Here is a 19469-nt window from a genome sequence, read left to right on the forward strand (position 1 = left end):
GTGGAACGAGTTCTTATATATATTATATTTCTTGTCACTTCTTGCATGATAACTATGGCCCATACAGATATAAATGCTTAGTATCAATGTTATATGGATAGACAGGATGATAGCCTACATATTTTATCATTATATTGCCATGTATGATTAACCTAGAGCTTTTGTCTGAAATGTATACTCTAGTCTGGGCTGTCCACATGCTTAGTTGTCCTTATTCAGATAGTCATAATGTTAAGCTGCTCTATCAATATCTCTGGGCTCTACGTTAGGAGTGTAAGTTAACAATATAGTAAGATCTGTCATTTTTGGCTTTTCCTCCTCCCCCCACCTCCTCCTCCCCCTCCTTCTCCCCCTCCTTCTCCTCCCCCTCCTCTTCCCCTTTCCCCCTCCCCCTCATTACTTCTGTGCGGTTGGGGATGATTCCCTTTCTCTCTGCACACCCTTTTGGCAGAGTTTAGTAGTCTCTGCCCTACCTGTAGAGCCACGACTTAGTTTTTTTTCCCTGCACCATGATAGAATGGCTCACAGGGGTTCAACACAGGATCATTGATTTTGTAGTGATTTCCTGTTTCCTGAAGTTTACTCAAGATAATAGTTTTGAGATTGCCTATGTTCTAATAGAGGCTCAGTACTAATGGTTATTGGATTACAATAACAACTGAGAGAGACTATGCTCCATGTTTTCCCAAATGATGATCTCTACAGAGTTACCCTGATGCCTTTATTATGTTTTACTATATTGATATTGTATATGCACTTCATAATCTGTATTTATCCCACATAAGCTGAAATTGCAATCTTTACTATTATCTACGTTGACATATCCTCAATTGTTTTGTTTAACTTTTGGTCCCACGACTGGACCTGCTTGTCTGAGGAGCTCGCAAAACCTATAAGATTTAAAAAATGAGGTGCCCACTGTGTAATGTCATGCCAGTATAATATAAGTTGTACAATGTATTCTGTTGATGAGACTGTTGCCAATGTGTTATTCAACCTCAGTAAAAAACAATTTAACAAAAAAAAAAAAAAAAAAAATAGTCATGTCTAGTCTTAGCCAGAGCTGAATTGAGCATAAAAAGCAGCCCTGGAAAAATGTAAAGACCAGCCCTATTGTGCTTTGAGTCCGTACACACGTCCCATTTTTCTCATGGGGATTAATGGGATACTCCTTCCCCCAATATTTTTTTTTTTTTTTATCAAAATGCCAGATTGTTATTATAATAAAGGTACCATACAACCCAATTTCATCCAGGATTTCCTTTTATGGTATGAAAATGATTATCCATAGTTTCTTTCATGTAATTAGCAAGAGTCCATGAGCTAGTGACGTATGGGATATACATTCCTACCAGGAGGGGCAAAGTTTCCCAAACCTCAAAATGCCTATAAATACACCCCTCACCACACCCACAAATCAGTTTTACAAACTTTGCCTCCCGTGGAGGTGGTGAAGTAAGTTTGTGCTAGATTCTTCGTTGATATGCGCTTCGCAGCAGGCTGGAGCCCGGTTTTCCTCTCAGTGCGCAATGAATGTCTGAGGGATGTGAAGAGAGTATTGCCTATTTGAATTCAACGATCTCCTTCTACGGGGTCTATTTCATAGGTTCTCTGTTATCGGTCGTAGAGATTCATCTCTTACCTCCATTTTCAGATCAACGATATACTCTTATATATACCATTACCTCTACTGATTCTCGTTTCAGTACTGGTTTGGCTTTCTACTACATGTAGATGAGTGTCCTGGGGTAAGTAAGTCTTATTTTTTGTGACACTCTAAGCTATGGTTGGGCACTTTTTTATAAAAGTTCTAAATATATGTGTTTAAACATTTATTTGCCTTGATTCAGGATGTTCGATATTCCTTATTTCAGACAGTCAGTTTCATTATTTGGGATAATGCATATGAATAATCAATTGTGGTTCCTTCATTGTGTCCTAATCCTAAGAACTCTAAGGAAAGATCGTTGCATTCTTTGGATGTAGTTAGAGCTTTGAAATATTATGTTGAAGCTACTAAAGATTTCCGAAAGACTTCTAGTCTATTTGTTATCTTTTCTGGTTCTAGGAAAGGTCAGAAGGCCTCTGGCATTTCTTTGGCGTCTTGGTTAAAGTCTTTGATTCATCATGCTTATGTTGAGTCGGGTAGAACTCCGCCTCAAAGGATTACAGCTCATTCGACTAGGTCAGTTTCTACTTCCTGGACATTTAGGAACGAAGCTTCGGTTGATCAGATTTGCAAAGCAGCAACTTGGTCTTCTTTGCATACTTTTACTAAATTCTACCATTTTGATGTATTTTCTTCTTCTGAAGCAGTCTTTGGTAGAAAGGTACTTCAGGCAGCTGTTTCAGTTTGATTCTTCTGCTTTTAATTTCAGTTTTTTTCATTATGAGATTTAAACTTTGTTTGGGGTGTGGATTATTTTACAGCGGAATTGGCTGTCTTTATTTTATCCCTCCCTCTCTAGTGACTCTTGCGTGGAAGATCCACATCTTGGGTATTCATTATCCCATACGTCACTAGCTCATGGACTCTTGCTAATTACATGAAAGAAAACATAATTTATGTAAGAACTTACCTGATAAATTCATTTCTTTCATATTAGCAAGAGTCCATGAGGCCCACCCTTTATGTGGTGGTTATGATTTTTTTGTATAAAGCACAATTATTCCAATTCCTTATTTTTTATGCTTTCGCACTTTTTTCTTATCACCCCACTTCTTGGCTATTCGTTAAACTGATTTGTGGGTGTGGTGAGGGGTGTATTTATAGGCATTTTGAGGTTTGGGAAACTTTGCCCCTCCTGGTAGGAATGTATATCCCATACGTCACTAGCTCATGGACTCTTGCTAATATGAAAGAAATGAATTTATCAGGTAAGTTCTTACATAAATTATGTTTTTATTTGGGGAAGACACTCAAAACAGTGTGACTTGACTACAAAAGATTCAAACAAAGGCTACTGAATGGCCTAGGAAATACAACTCACAAGGAAATATTTTGTGACCTTAGAGAGACAGTAAAGTCAAATTAGACATTCATGCTTTAAACAGAGCATACAATTTTAAACAACTTTCCAATTTACTTCTATTATTTAATTTGCTTCCTTCTCTTGTTATCCTTTGCTGAAAGGTTTATCTAGGAAAGCTCAGGAGCAGCAAATAACCTAGGTTCTAGCTGCTGATTGGTGGCTGAATATATAAACAGATTGTCATTGGCTCACCCATGTGTTCAGTTAGAAACCAGTTTTGCTCCTTCAACAAATGGTACCAAAAGAATGAAGCAAATTTGATAATAGAAGTAAAATGGAAAGTTGTTTAAAATTTTATGTTGTACTTGAATCACGAAAACAGAATTTATGCTTACCTGATAAATTACGTTCTCCAACGGTGTGTCCGGTCCACGGCGTCATCCTTACTTGTGGGATATTCTCTTCCCCAACAGGAAATGGCAAAGAGCCCAGCAAAGCTGGTCACATGATCCCTCCTAGGCTCCGCCTTCCCCAGTCATTCGACCGACGTAAAGGAGGAATATGCATAGGAGAAATCATATGATACCGTGGTGACTGTAGTTAGAGAAAATAATTCATCAGACCTGATTAAAAAACCAGGGCGGGCCGTGGACCGGACACACCGTTGGAGAAAGTAATTTATCAGGTAAGCATAAATTCTGTTTTCTCCAACATAGGTGTGTCCGGTCCACGGCGTCATCCTTACTTGTGGGAACCAATACCAAAGCTTTAGGACACGGATGATGGGAGGGAGCAAATCAGGTCACCTAGATGGAAGGCACCACGGCTTGCAAAACCTTTCTCCCAAAAATAGCCTCAGAAGAAGCAAAAGTATCAAATTTGTAAAATTTGGTAAAAGTGTGCAGTGAAGACCAAGTCGCTGCCTTACATATCTGATCAACAGAAGCCTCTTCTTGAAGGCCCATGTGGAAGCCACAGCCCTAGTGGAGTGAGCTGTGATTCTTTCAGGAGGCTGCCGTCCGGCAGTCTCATAAGCCAATCGGATGATGCTTTTAAGCCAAAAAGAGAGAGAGGTAGAAGTTGCTTTTTGACCTCTCCTTTTACCAGAATAAACAACAAACAAGGAAGATGTTTGTCTGAAATCCTTTGTAGCCTCTAAATAGAATTTTAGAGCACGAACTACATCCAAATTGTGCAACAAACGTTCCTTCTTTGAAACTGGATTCGGACACAAAGAAGGTACAACTATCTCCTGGTTAATATTTTTGTTAGAAACAACTTTCGGAAGGAAACCAGGTTTAGTACGCAAAACCACCTTATCTGCATGGAACACCAGATAAGGAGGAGAACACTGAAGAGCAGATAACTCTGAAACTCTTCTAGCAGAAGAAATTGCAACCAAAAACAAAACTTTCCAAGATAATAACTTAATATCTACGGAATGTAAGGGTTCAAACGGAACCCCTTGAAGAACTGAAAGAACTAAATTGAGACTCCAAGGAGGAGTCAAAGGTTTGTAAACAGGCTTGATTCTAACCAGAGCCTGAACAAAAGCCTGAACATCTGGCACAGCCGCCAGCTTTTTGTGAAGTAAAACAGATAAAGCAGAAATCTGTCCCTTCAAAGAACTTGCAGATAATCCTTTCTCCAAACCCTCTTGTAGAAAGGATAGAATCTTAGGAATTTTTATCCTGTTCCATGGGAATCCTTTCGTTTGGCACCAACAGATATATTTCTTCCATACTTTATGGTAAATTTTTCTAGTTACAGGCTTTCTAGCCTGAATAAGAGTATCAATGACAGAATCTGAGAACCCACGCTTTGATAAAATCAAGCGTTCAATCTCCAAGCAGTCAGTTGGAGTGAGGCCAGATTCGGATGTTCGAACGGACCTTGAACAAGAAGGTCCCGTCTCAAAGGTAGCTTCCATGGTGGAGCCGATGACATATTCACCAGGTCTGCATACCAAGTTCTGCGTGGCCACGCAGGAGCTATCAAGATCACCGAAGCCCTCTCCTGATTGATCCTGGCTACCAGCCTGGGAATGAGAGGAAACGGTGGGAATACATAAGCTAGGTTGAAGGTCCAGGGCGCTACTAGTGCATCTACTAGAGTCGCCTTGGGATCCCTGGATCTGGACCCGTAGCAAGGAACCTTGAAGTTCTGACGAGACGCCATCAGATCCATGTCTGGAATGCCCCATAATTGAGTTATGTGGGCAAAGATATCCGGATGGAGTTCCCACTCCCCCGGATGAAATGTCTGACGACTCAGAAAATCCGCTTCCCAATTTTCCACTCCTGGGATGTGGATTGCAGACAAGTGGCAGGAGTGAATCTCCGCCCATTGAATTACTTTGGTCACTTCTTCCAGAGATTCTTCCCGAGACCATAGACCCTGAGCTTTCAGGGATTTCCAGACCGCGCCCCAGCCCACCAGACTGGCGTCGGTCGTGACAATGACCCACTCTGGTCTGCGGAAGCTCATCCCTTGAGACAGGTTGTCCAGGGTCAGCCACCAACGGAGTGAATCTCTGGTCCTCTGATCTACTTGGATCGTCGGGGACAAGTCTGTATAATCCCCATTCCACTGTCTGAGCATGCACAGTTGTAATGGTCTTAGATGAATTCGCACAAAAGGAACTATGTCCATTGCCGCAACCATCAAACCTATTACTTCCATGCACTGCGCTATGGAAGGAAGAAGAACAGAATGAAGTACTTGACAAGAGCTTAGAAGTTTTGATTTTCTGGCCTCTGTCAGAAAAATCTTCATTTCTAAGGAGTCTATTATTGTTCCCAAGAAGGGAACTCTTGTTGACGGGAATAGAGAGCTTTTTTCTACGTTCACTTTCCACCCGTGAGATCTGAGAAAAGCTAGGACAATGTCCGTATGAGCCTTTGCTTGTGGCAGAGACGACGCTTGAATTAGTATGTCATCCAAGTAAGGTACTACTGCAATGCCCCTTGGCCTTAGCACCGCTAGAAGGGACCCTAGTACCTTTGTGAAAATTCTTGGAGCAGTGGCTAATCCGAATGGAAGTGCCACAAACTGGTAATGCTTGTCCAGAAAGGCGAATCTTAGGAACCGATGATGTTCCTTGTGGATAGGAATATGTAGATACGCATCCTTTAAATCCACCGTGGTCATGAATTGACCTTCCTGGATGGTAGGAAGAATTGTCCGAATGGTTTCCATTTTGAACGATGGAACCCTGAGAAATTTGTTTAGGATCTTGAGATCCAAAATTGGCCTGAATGTTCCCTCTGTTTTGGGAACTATGAACAGATTGGAGTAAAACCCCATCCCTTGTTCTCCTAATGGAACAGGATGAATCACTCCCATTTTTGACAGGTCTTCTACACAATGTAAGAATGCCTGTCTTTTTATTTGGTCTGAAGACAATTGAGACCTGTGGAACCTTCCCCTTGGGGGTAGTTCCTTGAATTCCAGGAGATAACCTTGAGAAACTATTTCTAGCGCCCAAGGATCCTGAACATCTCTTGCCCAAGCCTGAGCGAAGAGAGAGAGTCTGCCCCCCACCAGATCCGGTCCCGGATCGGGGGCCAGCATCTCATGCTGTCTTGGTAGCGGTAGCAGGCTTCTTGGCCTGCTTACCTTTGTTCCAGCCTTGCATCGGTCTCCAGGCTGGCTTGGTTTGAGAAGAATTACCCTCTTGCTTAGAGGATGTAGAATTTGAGGCTGGTCCGTTTCTGCGAAAGGGACGAAAATTAGTTTTATTTTTAGCCTTAAAAGACCTATCCTGAGGAAGGGCGTGGCCCTTTCCCCCAGTGATGTCTGAAATAATCTCTTTCAAGTCAGGGCCAAACAGCGTTTTCCCCTTGAAAGGGATGTTAAGCAATTTGTTCTTGGAGGACACATCCGCTGACCAAGACTTTAGCCAAAGCGCTCTGCGCGCCACAATAGCAAAACCTGAATTTTTCGCCGCTAATCTAGCTAATTGCAAAGTGGCGTCTAAGGTAAAAGAGTTAGCCAATTTAAGTGCTTGAACTCTGTCCATAACCTCCTCATAAGAAGATGCTTTATTGAGCGACTTTTCTAGTTCTTCGAACCAGAAACACGCTGCTGTAGTGACAGGAACAATGCATGAAATTGGTTGTAGAAGGTAACCTTGCTGAACAAACATCTTTTTAACCAAACCCTCTAATTTTTTATCCATAGGATCTTTGAAAGCACAACTATCTTCTATAGGGATAGTGGTGCGTTTGTTTAGAGTAGAAACCGCCCCCTCGACCTTGGGGACTGTCTGCCATAAGTCCTTCCTGGGGTCGACCATAGGAAATAATTTCTTAAATATAGGGGGAGGGACAAAAGGTATGCCGGGCCTTTCCCATTCTTTATTTACAATGTCCGCCACCCGCTTGGGTATAGGAAAAGCTTCGGGGGGCACCGGGACCTCTAGGAACTTGTCCATCTTACATAATTTCTCTGGAATGACCAAATTGTCACAATCATCCAGAGTAGATAACACCTCCTTAAGCAGAGCGCGGAGATGTTCCAATTTAAATTTGAATGTAATAACGTCAGGTTCAGCTTGTTGAGAAATTTTTCCTGAATCTGAAATTTCTCCCTCAGACAAAACCTCCCTGGCCCCTTCAGACTGGTGTAAGGGCATGTCAGAACCATTATCATCAGCGTCCTCATGCTCTTCAGTATCTAAAACAGAGCAGTCGCGCTTTCGCTGATAAGTGGGCATTTTGGCTAAAATGTTTTTAATAGAATTATCCATTACAGCCGTTAATTGTTGCATAGTAAGGAGGATTGGCGCACTAGATGCACTAGGGACCTCCTGAGTGGGCAAGACTGGTGTAGACATAGGAGATGATGCAGTACCATGCTTACTCCCCTCACTTAAGGAATCATTTTGGGCAACATTATTATCAGTGGCATCATTGTCCCTACTTTGTTTGTCACATTCATCACATATATTTAAATGGAGAGGAACCTTGGCTTCCGAACATACAGAACATCGTCTATCTGATAGTTCAGACATGTTAATAGGCATAAACTTGATAACAAAGCACAAAGAACGTTTTAAAATAAAACCGTTACTGTCACTTTAAATTTTAAACTGAACACACTTTATTACTGAATATGCGCAAAAGTATGAAGGAATTGTTCAAAATTCACCAAAATTTCACCACAGTGACTTAAAGCCTTAAAAGTATTGCACACCAAATTTGAAAGCTTTAACTCTTAAAATAACGGAACCGGAGCCGTTTTTACATTTAACCCCTATACAGTCCCTGGTATCTGCTTTGCTGAGACCCAACCAAGCCCAGAGGGGAATACGATACCAAATGACGCCTTCAATAAGCTTTTTCAGTGGATCTGAGCTCCTCACACATGCATCTGCATGCCATGCTTCTCAAAAACAACTGCGCATTAGTGGCGCGAAAATGAGGCTCTGCCTATGACTAGAAAAGGCCCCCAAAAAACTCTTAGCCATCTCCGTGGAGATGTTGCCTATGCAACGGCAAAGAGAATGACTGGGGAAGGCGGAGCCTAGGAGGGATCATGTGACCAGCTTTGCTGGGCTCTTTGCCATTTCCTGTTGGGGAAGAGAATATCCCACAAGTAAGGATGACGCCGTGGACCGGACACACCTATGTTGGAGAAAGAGATGTTTTTGGTTTTATGTCCCTTTAATACTTAAAGCTCAGAGGAAAAAAGAAGAGAAGTTATAGGCTGCATCGCCTCACCAGCAGCACCACCTACTTAAGTTGTAGCTGGCCAACCCCAGCTGCTGTGGCCCACTGGGAAATCTCCTGGTGTCTTGGTAGGCCAATCCAGCCTTGGACTTAATATGGTCATTATCAGTTCTTCTCTAATTGAATTACATTATTATCTTTTTTCACCATTATTCAGAGTTTTTAAGATAGTCTTCTATAAAACCCTGGTGATCTTTTTTCTTACGTGAGTGGGGATGTAAAGGTTTCTGAAGCTTGTCAGCGAGATCTACCAGTCTTTCAATCTCTACCTGAGATCTTTAGTATGTTTTGGAATATACTTGCAGAAAACATGGTTAATGGTCTATGATATCAGTCTTTTTACAACAACAAAAAAGTCAGAGCCAACAGCTTAAAAAGTCATGATTCACATAGAACATGCAAATTGCGCACAGTTTTTTTATATGCACAATTTCTGAGGCACCAGCACTATCTGAACATGTGCAAGAGTTCACAGTATATACATATATGATTGGTTGTCACATGATACAGGGGGCCTGTGCTACACTTACCAGGCGTCAGGTCCTGGAGCACTTTAGGAGTCTCGCTGTCAGGACTGGTGGCGGCGCTCTCTCTGGAGGGTCTGCGCTGTGAGGACTCAGGGCCTCACTAAGAAGCCTTTGGCTAAGAGCAGCAGGCGGGGCTCTGTGCGCTGCCTGTTCTGCATACACTGTCTGTATGTGTTCTTGGATAGCGCTATTTATGTTTTTCCTATCGGAAGTAACCCCTGATGTACCTTTTGAGCCAGGTCGGAATGTAAAGTGTTTACAGATCATCTCTGTCTCCCATTTTGTGCTCGGTTATTTTCATTTGAACACCTTAGCAAACTTGTTCCTGGCCTGTCCTCCTGTTACTGAATCTGGCAAGTTATTTGGATTTTGTTATCTGTCTGACCCCTGTGTACATTTTTGCCCGAGGACGGACTTACTGGCTAAAAACCTTTGGAACTGTTTCCTGGCTTACAAGTTTATCTCATCCTTTTATGATGTATGGCTTCTGACTGACTTTTGGCTTCCTTATTGACCGCTCTTCTGATCTGCTTGAGTATACCTGTGTACTAAATGACTCGTCTAGAGATATCTACTTCCTGCAGCGCATCTCCTCCTTTTGTGGTTCCAGTCAACAACTGAGGTAATTGTCTTATTACCCAATAGTCAGCAAATTAAAGTAAATTTGGAAATTTGTCAGAAAAAGAATCTACTGTTCATTTAAATGTTCAGACTAAGTGCTATTGCTTTGTCTTTTTATTATGCACTTATATTTAATGATATTTTAAGCACAATTTTTAGATGCATTTGTCGCTAATACTTTTTAAACATTAATTAAATAAACTTTTTGGATTATAAGAATTCTTTCAGTGATGCTCCTCCTTTTTATCAATTTGTTGTACAAAACATATCTGAGGAAAACATACAACAAACTACTGCTCAGAACTTATAGATGTACTGCTAGTGCTATCTTTTGCACATAGTTAGTTTACAGGGTTCTTACAAAGGGGTTATGGTTTCATTTGAAATTGCTGCTTGGGTCCTGTGGTTTCCCAAGGATTCTGCAGACCTAAAAGAGCTCTTGCACCAAATTCAATTTTGTATACACTGTATATGCTTCTGTTCTTTGCTTATTGTAATCTCACGGCTGGTCTAGGGCATACTACAGAAGTAGAGACTCATCTACAACTGAGTCATATCCCCTCATGTCTAAAAACAACCCTTCGGATCAATGCTGGGCCTTCCTTTTGATTCCAAGTTAAATCTTAAAAGGTAAATAAAGGCACAATAATAAAACCGTTCTAATGTGCTAAAGCATTTAATTATTACACTATTGCTTGTAGAGAACTGTGTGTGTAACTACCACAAAGAAGTTAAACACATAGATATAGTCAGATCTGTACAGGGAATGCAATACCAATCCTGTGTTGAACACAGATGATTGGGGGCTACACATATATGCCATCTCCGATAGGCTCAGCAGCCGTGTTCAACTCACAAATAGTAGTGCATTGCTGACCCAGAGATGACATCAACTATTCAGCTAACCCCTTTTGCTTATAGTGCAATAATAAAATACTCTAGCATGTTAGATCATTTTATTGTTGTACTTTAAATAAGTAAGTAAAGCTTCAGAAATCAATCAATGCAGTAATATAAAATAGCAAAACAAAGACGCATTTATAGCAGAACAAACATGAATATGCTTAGAATGGCTTTAGAGGAGTACTCACTTTAAACCTATTTTCTGGTGGTGATTTAATTTGTGTTCATTCTTCCTAAGGTCTAGAATAAATTTAAAAAAAAACCATATAACATTTCTGGATATCGGAAATCTGTAAATACAAACCAATTTTTAAAACTCAACAAAAAAAATTAAAGTGTAAATTAACATTTTTTTTAATACATTAATTGTTTTACAATGGAGTTTTTTTCATATAAATGACAAACATTAAACCATGCCATGTAATGTCCATTTGAAGGAATACTGCACTTATTTTTTTTCTGATGGCATTTAAATATATTAAAATGGTAAATATGTTAAAAGCAGTTTAAAATGTTTACATTGAAAATGAAATTGTACAATACCTACTAATGCTCATTTACTAATAGGTACTTCCTGCTAATGCTCATTGGATAATAGTCACTTCCTGCTAATTGTCATTGGCTGATAGGTACTTCCTGCTAATGTTCATTTATTCATAGGTACAAATGAGAATTAGTAGACAGTACACAACTGATACTGCTGTACTATATTCAGTTTAACTATTTTACTTCATATTTTTAAGGCAAAATAAAGACTGCTGACTGGCGCACTAAAAGTAATTGTTGTAATTCTTTATTTGTTATAGGTTAAAATTGAAAAGCCAAAAATACAGCTCCCACTTGAAGATTTTTACTTATAGAAAATAATTTTAAGTAAAGTATCACAGTATTTTTTTTTTCCTGAAAAGTTTTTTTTTTATATGGAACTTATTTTAAAGGGACATTAAACACTAAAATACAGTGTTCTCCTCAGGAACACCACCCAGCTGATTTTATTGACCAACCGGCTAAAATGTAAGGTAATATCAAGGTAAAGTTGGCTAATATTTCATTTTTTCAATGTATGTTTCATAAATGATCATTAAAGGGGTAGTCTAGTCAAAATTAAACTTTCATGATTCAGATAGGGCATGCAATTTTAAACAACTTTTCCATTTACTTTTAACATAAAAACATAATTTATGCTTACCTGATAAATTTATTTCTCTTGTAGTGTATCCAGTCCACGGATCATCCATTACTTATGGGATATTAACTCCTCCCCAACAGGAAGTGCAAGAGGATTCACCCAGCAGAGCTGCTATATAGCTCCTCCCCTAACTGCCATTACCAGTCATTCGACCGAAAACATGCAGAGAAAGGAAAACCATAGGGTACAGTGGTGACTGTAGTTTAATGGAAAAATTACCTGCCTTAAAGTGACAGGGCGGGCCGTGGACTGGATACACTACAAGAGAAATAAATTTATCAGGTAAGCATAAATTATGTTTTCTCTTGTTAAGTGTATCCAGTCCACGGATCATCCATTACTTATGGGATACCAATACCAAAGCTAAAGTACACGGATGACGGGAGGGACAGGCAGGCTCTTTATACGGAAGGAACCACTGCCTGAAGAACCTTTCTCCCAAAAACAGCCTCCGAAGAAGCAAAAGTGTCAAATTTGTAAAATTTGGAAAAAGTATGAAGAGAAGACCAAGTTGCAGCCTTGCAAATCTGTTCAACAGAAGCCTCATTCTTAAAGGCCCAAGTGGAAGCCACAGCTTTAGTAGAATGTGCTGTAATTCTTTCAGGAGGCTGCTGTCCAGCAGTCTCATAGGCTAACCGTATTATGCTACGAAGCCAAAAGGAGAGAGAGGTAGCCGAAGCTTTTTGACCTCTCCTCTGACCAGAATAAACGACAAACAGGGAAGACGTTTGTCGAAAATCCTTAGTTGCCTGTAGATAAAATTTCAGGGCACGGACTACATCTAGATTGTGTAGCAGACGTTCCTTTTTCGAAGAAGGATTAGGACACAAAGATGTAACCACAATCTCTTGATTGATATTCCTGTTAGTGACCACCTTAGGTAGGAACCCAGGTTTAGTACGCAGAACTACCTTGTCTGAATGAAAAATCAGATAAGGAGAATCACAATGTAAGGCAGATAACTCAGAGACTCTTCGAGCCGAGGAAATCGCCATTAAAAACAGAACTTTCCAAGATAACAACTTGATATCAATGGAATGAAGGGGTTCAAACGAAACCCCCTGTAAAACATTAAGAACTAAGTTCAAACTCCATGGTGGAGCAACAGTTTTAAACACAGGCTTGATCCTAGCTAAAGCCTGACAAAAAGCTTGAACGTCCGGAACTTCTGACAGACGTTGTGTAAAAGAATGGACAGAGCTGAAATCTGTCCCTTTAAGGAACTAGCGGATAAACCCTTTTCTAAACCTTCTTGTAGAAAAGACAATATCCTCGGAATCCTAACCTTACTCCATGAGTAACTCTTGGATTCGCACCAATATAAGTATTTGCGCCATATCTTATGGTAAATCTTTCTGGTAACAGGCTTCCTAGCCTGTATTAAGGTATCAATAACTGACTCAGAAAAACCACGTTTTGATAAAATCAAGCGTTCAATTTCCAAGCAGTCAGCTTCAGAGAAATTAGATTTTGATGTTTGAAGGGACCCTGGATCAGAAGGTCCTGTTTCAGAGGTAGCGACCAAGGTGGACAGGATGACATGTCCACTAGATCTGCATACCAAGTCCTGCGTGGCCATGCAGGCGTTATTAGAATCACTGATGCTCTCTCCTGTTTGATTCTGGCAATCAATCGAGGAAGCATCGGGAAGGGTGGAAACACATAAGCCATCCCGAAGGTCCAAGGTGCTGTCAAAGCATCTATCAGAACCGCTCCCGGATCCCTGGATCTGGACCCGTAACGAGGAAGCTTGGCGTTCTGTCGAGACGCCTTGAGATCTATCTCTGGTTTGCCCCAACGTCGAAGTATTTGGGCAAAGACCTCCGGATGAAGTTCCCACTCCCCCGGATGAAAAGTCTGACGACTTAAGAAATCCGCCTCCCAGTTCTCCACTCCCGGGATGTGGATTGCTGACAGGTGGCAAGAGTGAGACTCTGCCCAGCGAATTATCTTTGATACTTCCATCATTGCTAGGGAGCTTCTTGTCCCTCCCTGATGGTTGATGTAAGCTACAGTCGTGATGTTGTCCGACTGAAACCTGATGAACCCCCGAGTTGTTAACTGGGGCCAAGCCAGAAGGGCATTGAGAACTGCTCTCAATTCCAGAATGTTTATTGGTAGGAGACTCTCCTCCTGATTCCATTGTCCCTGAGCCTTCAGAGAATTCCAGACAGCGCCCCAACCTAGTAGGCTGGCGTCTGTTGTTACAATTGTCCAGTCCGGCCTGCTGAATGGCATCCCCCTGGACAGATGTGGCCGAGAAAGCCACCATAGAAGAGAATTTCTGGTCTCTTGATCCAGATTCAGAGTAGGGGACAAGTCTGAGTAATCCCCATTCCACTGACTTAGCATGCACAATTGCAGCGGTCTGAGATGTAGACGTGCAAAGGGTACTATGTCCATTGCTGCTACCATTAAGCCGATCACCTCCATGCATTGAGCTACTGACGGGTGTTGAATGCAATGAAGGACACGGCATGCATTTTGAAGCTTTGTTAACCTGTCTTCTGTCAGGTAAATCTTCATTTCTACAGAATCTATAAGAGTCCCCAAGAAGGGAACTCTTGTGAGTGGAAAGAGAGAACTCTTCTTTTCGTTCACCTTCCATCCATGCGACCTTAGAAATGCCAGTACTAACTCTGTATGAGACTTGGCAGTTTGAAAGCTTGAAGCTTGTATCAGAATGTCGTCTAGGTACGGAGCTACCGCAATTCCTCGCGGTCTTAGTACCGCCAGAAGAGCACACAGAACCTTTGTGAAGATTCTCGGAGCCGTAGCCAATCCGAATGGAAGAGCTACAAACTGGTAATGCCTGTCTAGAAAGGCAAACCTTAGATACCGGTAATGATCTTTGTGAATCGGTATGTGAAGGTAAGCATCCTTTAAATCCACTGTGGTCATGTACTGACCCTTTTGGATCATGGGTAAAATTGTCCGAATAGTTTCCATTTTGAACGATGGAACTCTTAGGAATTTGTTTAGGATCTTTAAATCCAAGATTGGCCTGAAAGTTCCCTCTTTTTTGGGAACCACAAACAGATTTGAGTAAAACCCTTGTCCTTGTTCCGACCGCGGAACCGGATGGATCACTCCCATTAATAAAAGATCTTGTACGCAGCGTAGAAACGCCTCTTTCTTTATTTGGTTTGTTGACAACCTTGACAGATGAAATCTCCCTCTTGGGGGAGAGAATTTGAAGTCTAGAAGGTATCCCTGAGATATGATCTCTAACGCCCAGGGATCCTGGACATCTCTTGCCCAAGCCTGGGCGAAGAGAGAAAGTCTGCCCCCCACTAGATCCGTTCCCGGATCGGGGGCCCTCGATTCATGCTGTCTTAGGGGCAGCAGCAGGTTTCCTGGCCTGCTTGCCCTTGTTCCAGGACTGGTTAGGTCTCCAGCCTTGTCTGTAGCGAGCAACAGCTCCTTCCTGTTTTGGTGCAGAGGAAGTTGATGCTGCTCCTGCTTTGAAATTACGAAAGGAACGAAAATTAGACTGTCTAGCCTTAGGTTTGGCTCTGTCTTGAGGCAGGGCATGGCCTTTACCTCCTGTAATGTCAGCGATAATTTCTTTCAACCCGGGCCCGAATAAGGTCTGCCCTTTGAAAGGTATATTAAGCAATTTAGATTTAGAAGTAACGTCAGCTGACCAGGATTTTAGCCACAGTGCTCTGCGTGCCTGAATGGCGAATCCGGAATTCTTAGCCGTAAGTTTAGTTAAATGTACTACGGCATCTGAAATAAATGAGTTAGCTAACTTAAGGGCTTTAAGCTTGTGTGTAATCTCATCTAATGGAGCTGATTCAAGTGTCTCTTCCAGAGACTCAAACCAAAATGCTGCTGCAGCCGTGACAGGCGCAATGCATGCAAGAGGTTGCAATATAAAACCTTGTTGAACAAACATTTTCTTAAGGTAACCCTCTAACTTTTTATCCATTGGATCTGAAAAGGCACAGCTATCCTCCACCGGGATAGTGGTACGCTTAGCTAAAGTAGAAACTGCTCCCTCCACCTTAGGGACCGTTTGCCATAAGTCCCGTGTGGTGGCGTCTATTGGAAACATCTTTCTAAATATCGGAGGGGGTGAGAACGGCACACCGGGTCTATCCCACTCCTTAGTAACAATTTCAGTAAGTCTCTTAGGTATAGGAAAAACGTCAGTACTCGCCGGTACCGCAAAATATTTATCCAACCTACACATTTTCTCTGGTATTGCAACTGTGTTACAATCATTCAGAGCCGCTAACACCTCCCCTAGTAATACACGGAGGTTTTCCAGCTTAAATTTCAAATTTGAAATATCTGAATCCAGTTTGTTTGGATCAGAACCGTCACCCGCAGAATGAAGCTCTCCGTCCTCATGTTCTGCAAATTGTGACGCAGTGTCTGACATGGCCCTAATATTATCAGCGCACTCTGTTCTCACCCCAGAGTGATCACGCTTACCTCTTAGTTCTGGTAATTTAGCCAAAACTTCAGTCATAACAGTAGCCATATCCTGTAATGTGATTTGTAATGGCCGCCCAGATGTACTCGGCGCTACAATATCACGCACCTCCCGAGCGGGAGATGCAGGTACTGACACGTGAGGCGAGTTAGTCGGCATAACTCTCCCCTCGTTGTTTGGTGAAATATGTTCAATTTGTACAGATTGACTTTTATTTAAAGTAGCATCAATACAGTTAGTACATAAATTTCTATTGGGCTCCACTTTGGCTTTAGCACATATAGCACAGATATCTTCCTCTGAATCAGACATGTTTAACACACTAGCAAATAAACTAGCAACTTGGAAATACTTTTCAAGTAATTTACTATAATATGAAAACGTACTGTGCCTATAAGAAGCACAGAAAAAGTTATGACAGTTGAAAATTAATAAACTGAAAAGTTATAGCATCAAATCTTTGTAAAAAAACACAATTTTAGCAAAGGATTGCTCCCATTAGCAAAGGATAACTAACCCTGATAGCAGAAAAAAAAAATAAAAAAAAATACAGAAATAAACGTTTTTTTTTTTTTTATCACAGTCAACTACAATCTCACAGCTCTGCTGTGAGTGATTACCTCCCTCAAAACAAGTTTTGAAGACCCCTGAGTTCTGTAGAGATGAACCGGATCATGCAGGGAAGACAATAAACTTCTGACTGAATTTTTTGATGCGTAGCAAAAGCACCAAAAAAGGTCCCTCCCCCTCACACATAACAGTGAGAGAGATCAGTAAACTGTCATAAATTAAATAAAACGACTGCCAAGTGGAAAAAAATAGTGCCCAAAACATTTTTTCACCCAGTACCTCAGAAAATTAAACGATTTTACATGCCAGCAAAAAACGTTTAACATTAATAAATTGAGTGTTATTAAAAAGCCTGTTGCTAGTCCCTGCAAATTAGGCTAAAGTTTTATGCATACAGTATAATTCCAGTGAAGTGCCATTCCCCAGAATACTGAAGTGTAAAATATACATACATGACAGCCTGATACCAGTTGCTGCTACTGCATTTAAGGCTGAGTTTACATTATATCGGTATGGCAGAATTTTCTCATCAATTCCATTGTCAGAAAATAATAAGCTGCTACATACCTCTTTGCAGATTAATCTGCCCGCTGTCCCCTGATCTGAAGTTTACCTCTCCTCAGATGGCCGAGAAACAGCAATATGATCTTAACTACTCCGGCTAAAATCATAGAAAAACTCAGGTAGATTCTTCTTCAAATTCTACCAGAGAAGGAATAACACACTCCGGTGCTATTATAAAATAACAAACTTTTGATTGAAGGTATGAAACTAAGTATAATCACCACAGTCCTCTCACACATCCTATCTATTCGTTGGGTGCAAGAGAATGACTGGTAATGGCAGTTAGGGGAGGAGCTATATAGCAGCTCTGCTGGGTGAATCCTCTTGCACTTCCTGTTGGGGAGGAGTTAATATCCCATAAGTAATGGATGATCCGTGGACTGGATACACTTAACAAGAGAAATTTGCTTTGTTCCCTTGGTGGTATTTTTGAAAAGCTAAACCTATCTAGGCTCAAACTGATTTCTAAACCGTTGAAAACCGCCTCTTAGCTCAGAGCATTCTGAAAGTTTTTCACAGTTAGACAGTACTAGTTCATGTGTGTCATATAGATAACATTGTGCTCACTCCCGTGAAGTTATTTAAGAGTCTGCACTGATTGGCTAAACTGCATGTCAGTCACAAGCAGTCTTAGACTGTGACTAAGTAACTGAGACTAAGTAATCACAGAGGTAAAACATATTAATACAACATAGTTATGCAAAACTTGGGAATGGGGAATAAAGGGATTATTTATCTTTTTAAATTTAAACAATAAAAATGTTGGTGTAGACTGTCCCTTTAAATCAATTTTTGTTACATAATGCAATTGATTTGTGCTTTGGATAGCTTAATTAACATTTTTAAATAACAGAAATATTTGTTATAATATTACACTGCCCCCACACAGCTGGATAACACAAACATATTTGATATGCTTAGTACTGAGGTTATTTCTCCCTTCCCTCTAGTCATGGGTGCTGCCAAGTTAAAATCTAGTTTTAACTGTATTAAAAGCAAGCAGTAGTAGATAGGCACATATGCCTCTTGTCATTGTCTCACCAGATGTGTTCAGCTAGCTCCCAGTAGTGTATTGCTGCTCTGGAGTTAAACACATTTTTATATACAGACAATCGTACAATAATAACATTTTCAAATATATTACAGAAATTTCTTTTTGCACTTTTATGTCCCTTTAAATTAAATTTTACCACAAAAAAGTGGAATAAACTTTACAACATATTTTCAGCTCCTCCACTAACTTTTACATTTGTTCAGTTATATTTAAAGGGATGGTAAACTCCGTTCTGTCATCTATCAGTAACAAATAGTTTGTAGCAGAATAAATTTGCGTATGTTTTTTTCTCTTAATGAAGTGTATGTAAAAATGTTATGTAAATTAATCAATTACTTTTATATTCATTGTGTTTCCCCTCCGGCCCCCCTCGCTAGAAGAAATCTATTGCTCAGACGCGTCCAATCAAAATACGTGTCTACGGGCTTGTTTACATTTGTCATTATGCGAGGCAACTAGCATCTTGGTTAAAAATGTGCAAGTGCAAAATTCATTCATTACGTTCAGCGAATCAAAAACAAGCAGTTATTTAGACACTATGCGCGTTCACGATTTTTTTGCACATGCGTTCAATTGTCTGGCTACGCAGGTAACATACTTATGCTGATAAATTTGATTGCTTGTTTTTGCTAGGGGTAAGAAAACCTAAACAGCGTTCTTGTTCTCTATCCATGAACGAAGTAAACAATGAATCTCGTGATTTAATGTTTACTTGGTTCATTGACAAGTTAGAATTTGCGCATGCGCTATTTACTATCGATGTCAGGAGCATGCTTGGTGAGTGACATATAAAGCTGGAGAAACTGCTGTACATGTCACAGAGAAGAACAAGCACTATATCATGGGGCCGATTTGGATAACGTAACGGATCAAGATTAGAATATAATAAAATA

At 40.6% G+C, this 19469-nt stretch overlaps 1 protein-coding gene across 1 annotated transcript in view; it reads right to left on the reverse strand.

Annotated features, from left to right (window-relative positions):
• Positions 1-19469, reverse strand: part of POLB (DNA polymerase beta) — a 143572-nt gene that overhangs the window by 56394 nt on the left and 67709 nt on the right. Inside the window, exon 7 of the mRNA XM_053718003.1 lies at positions 10944-10995. Within this exon, the coding sequence (XP_053573978.1) occupies positions 10944-10995 (52 nt within the window). The remainder of the gene's footprint in view (positions 1-10943; positions 10996-19469) is intronic.

Source organism: Bombina bombina, chromosome 6 (genome assembly GCF_027579735.1).
Source record: "Bombina bombina isolate aBomBom1 chromosome 6, aBomBom1.pri, whole genome shotgun sequence".
Lineage (NCBI taxonomy): Eukaryota > Metazoa > Chordata > Amphibia > Anura > Bombinatoridae > Bombina > Bombina bombina.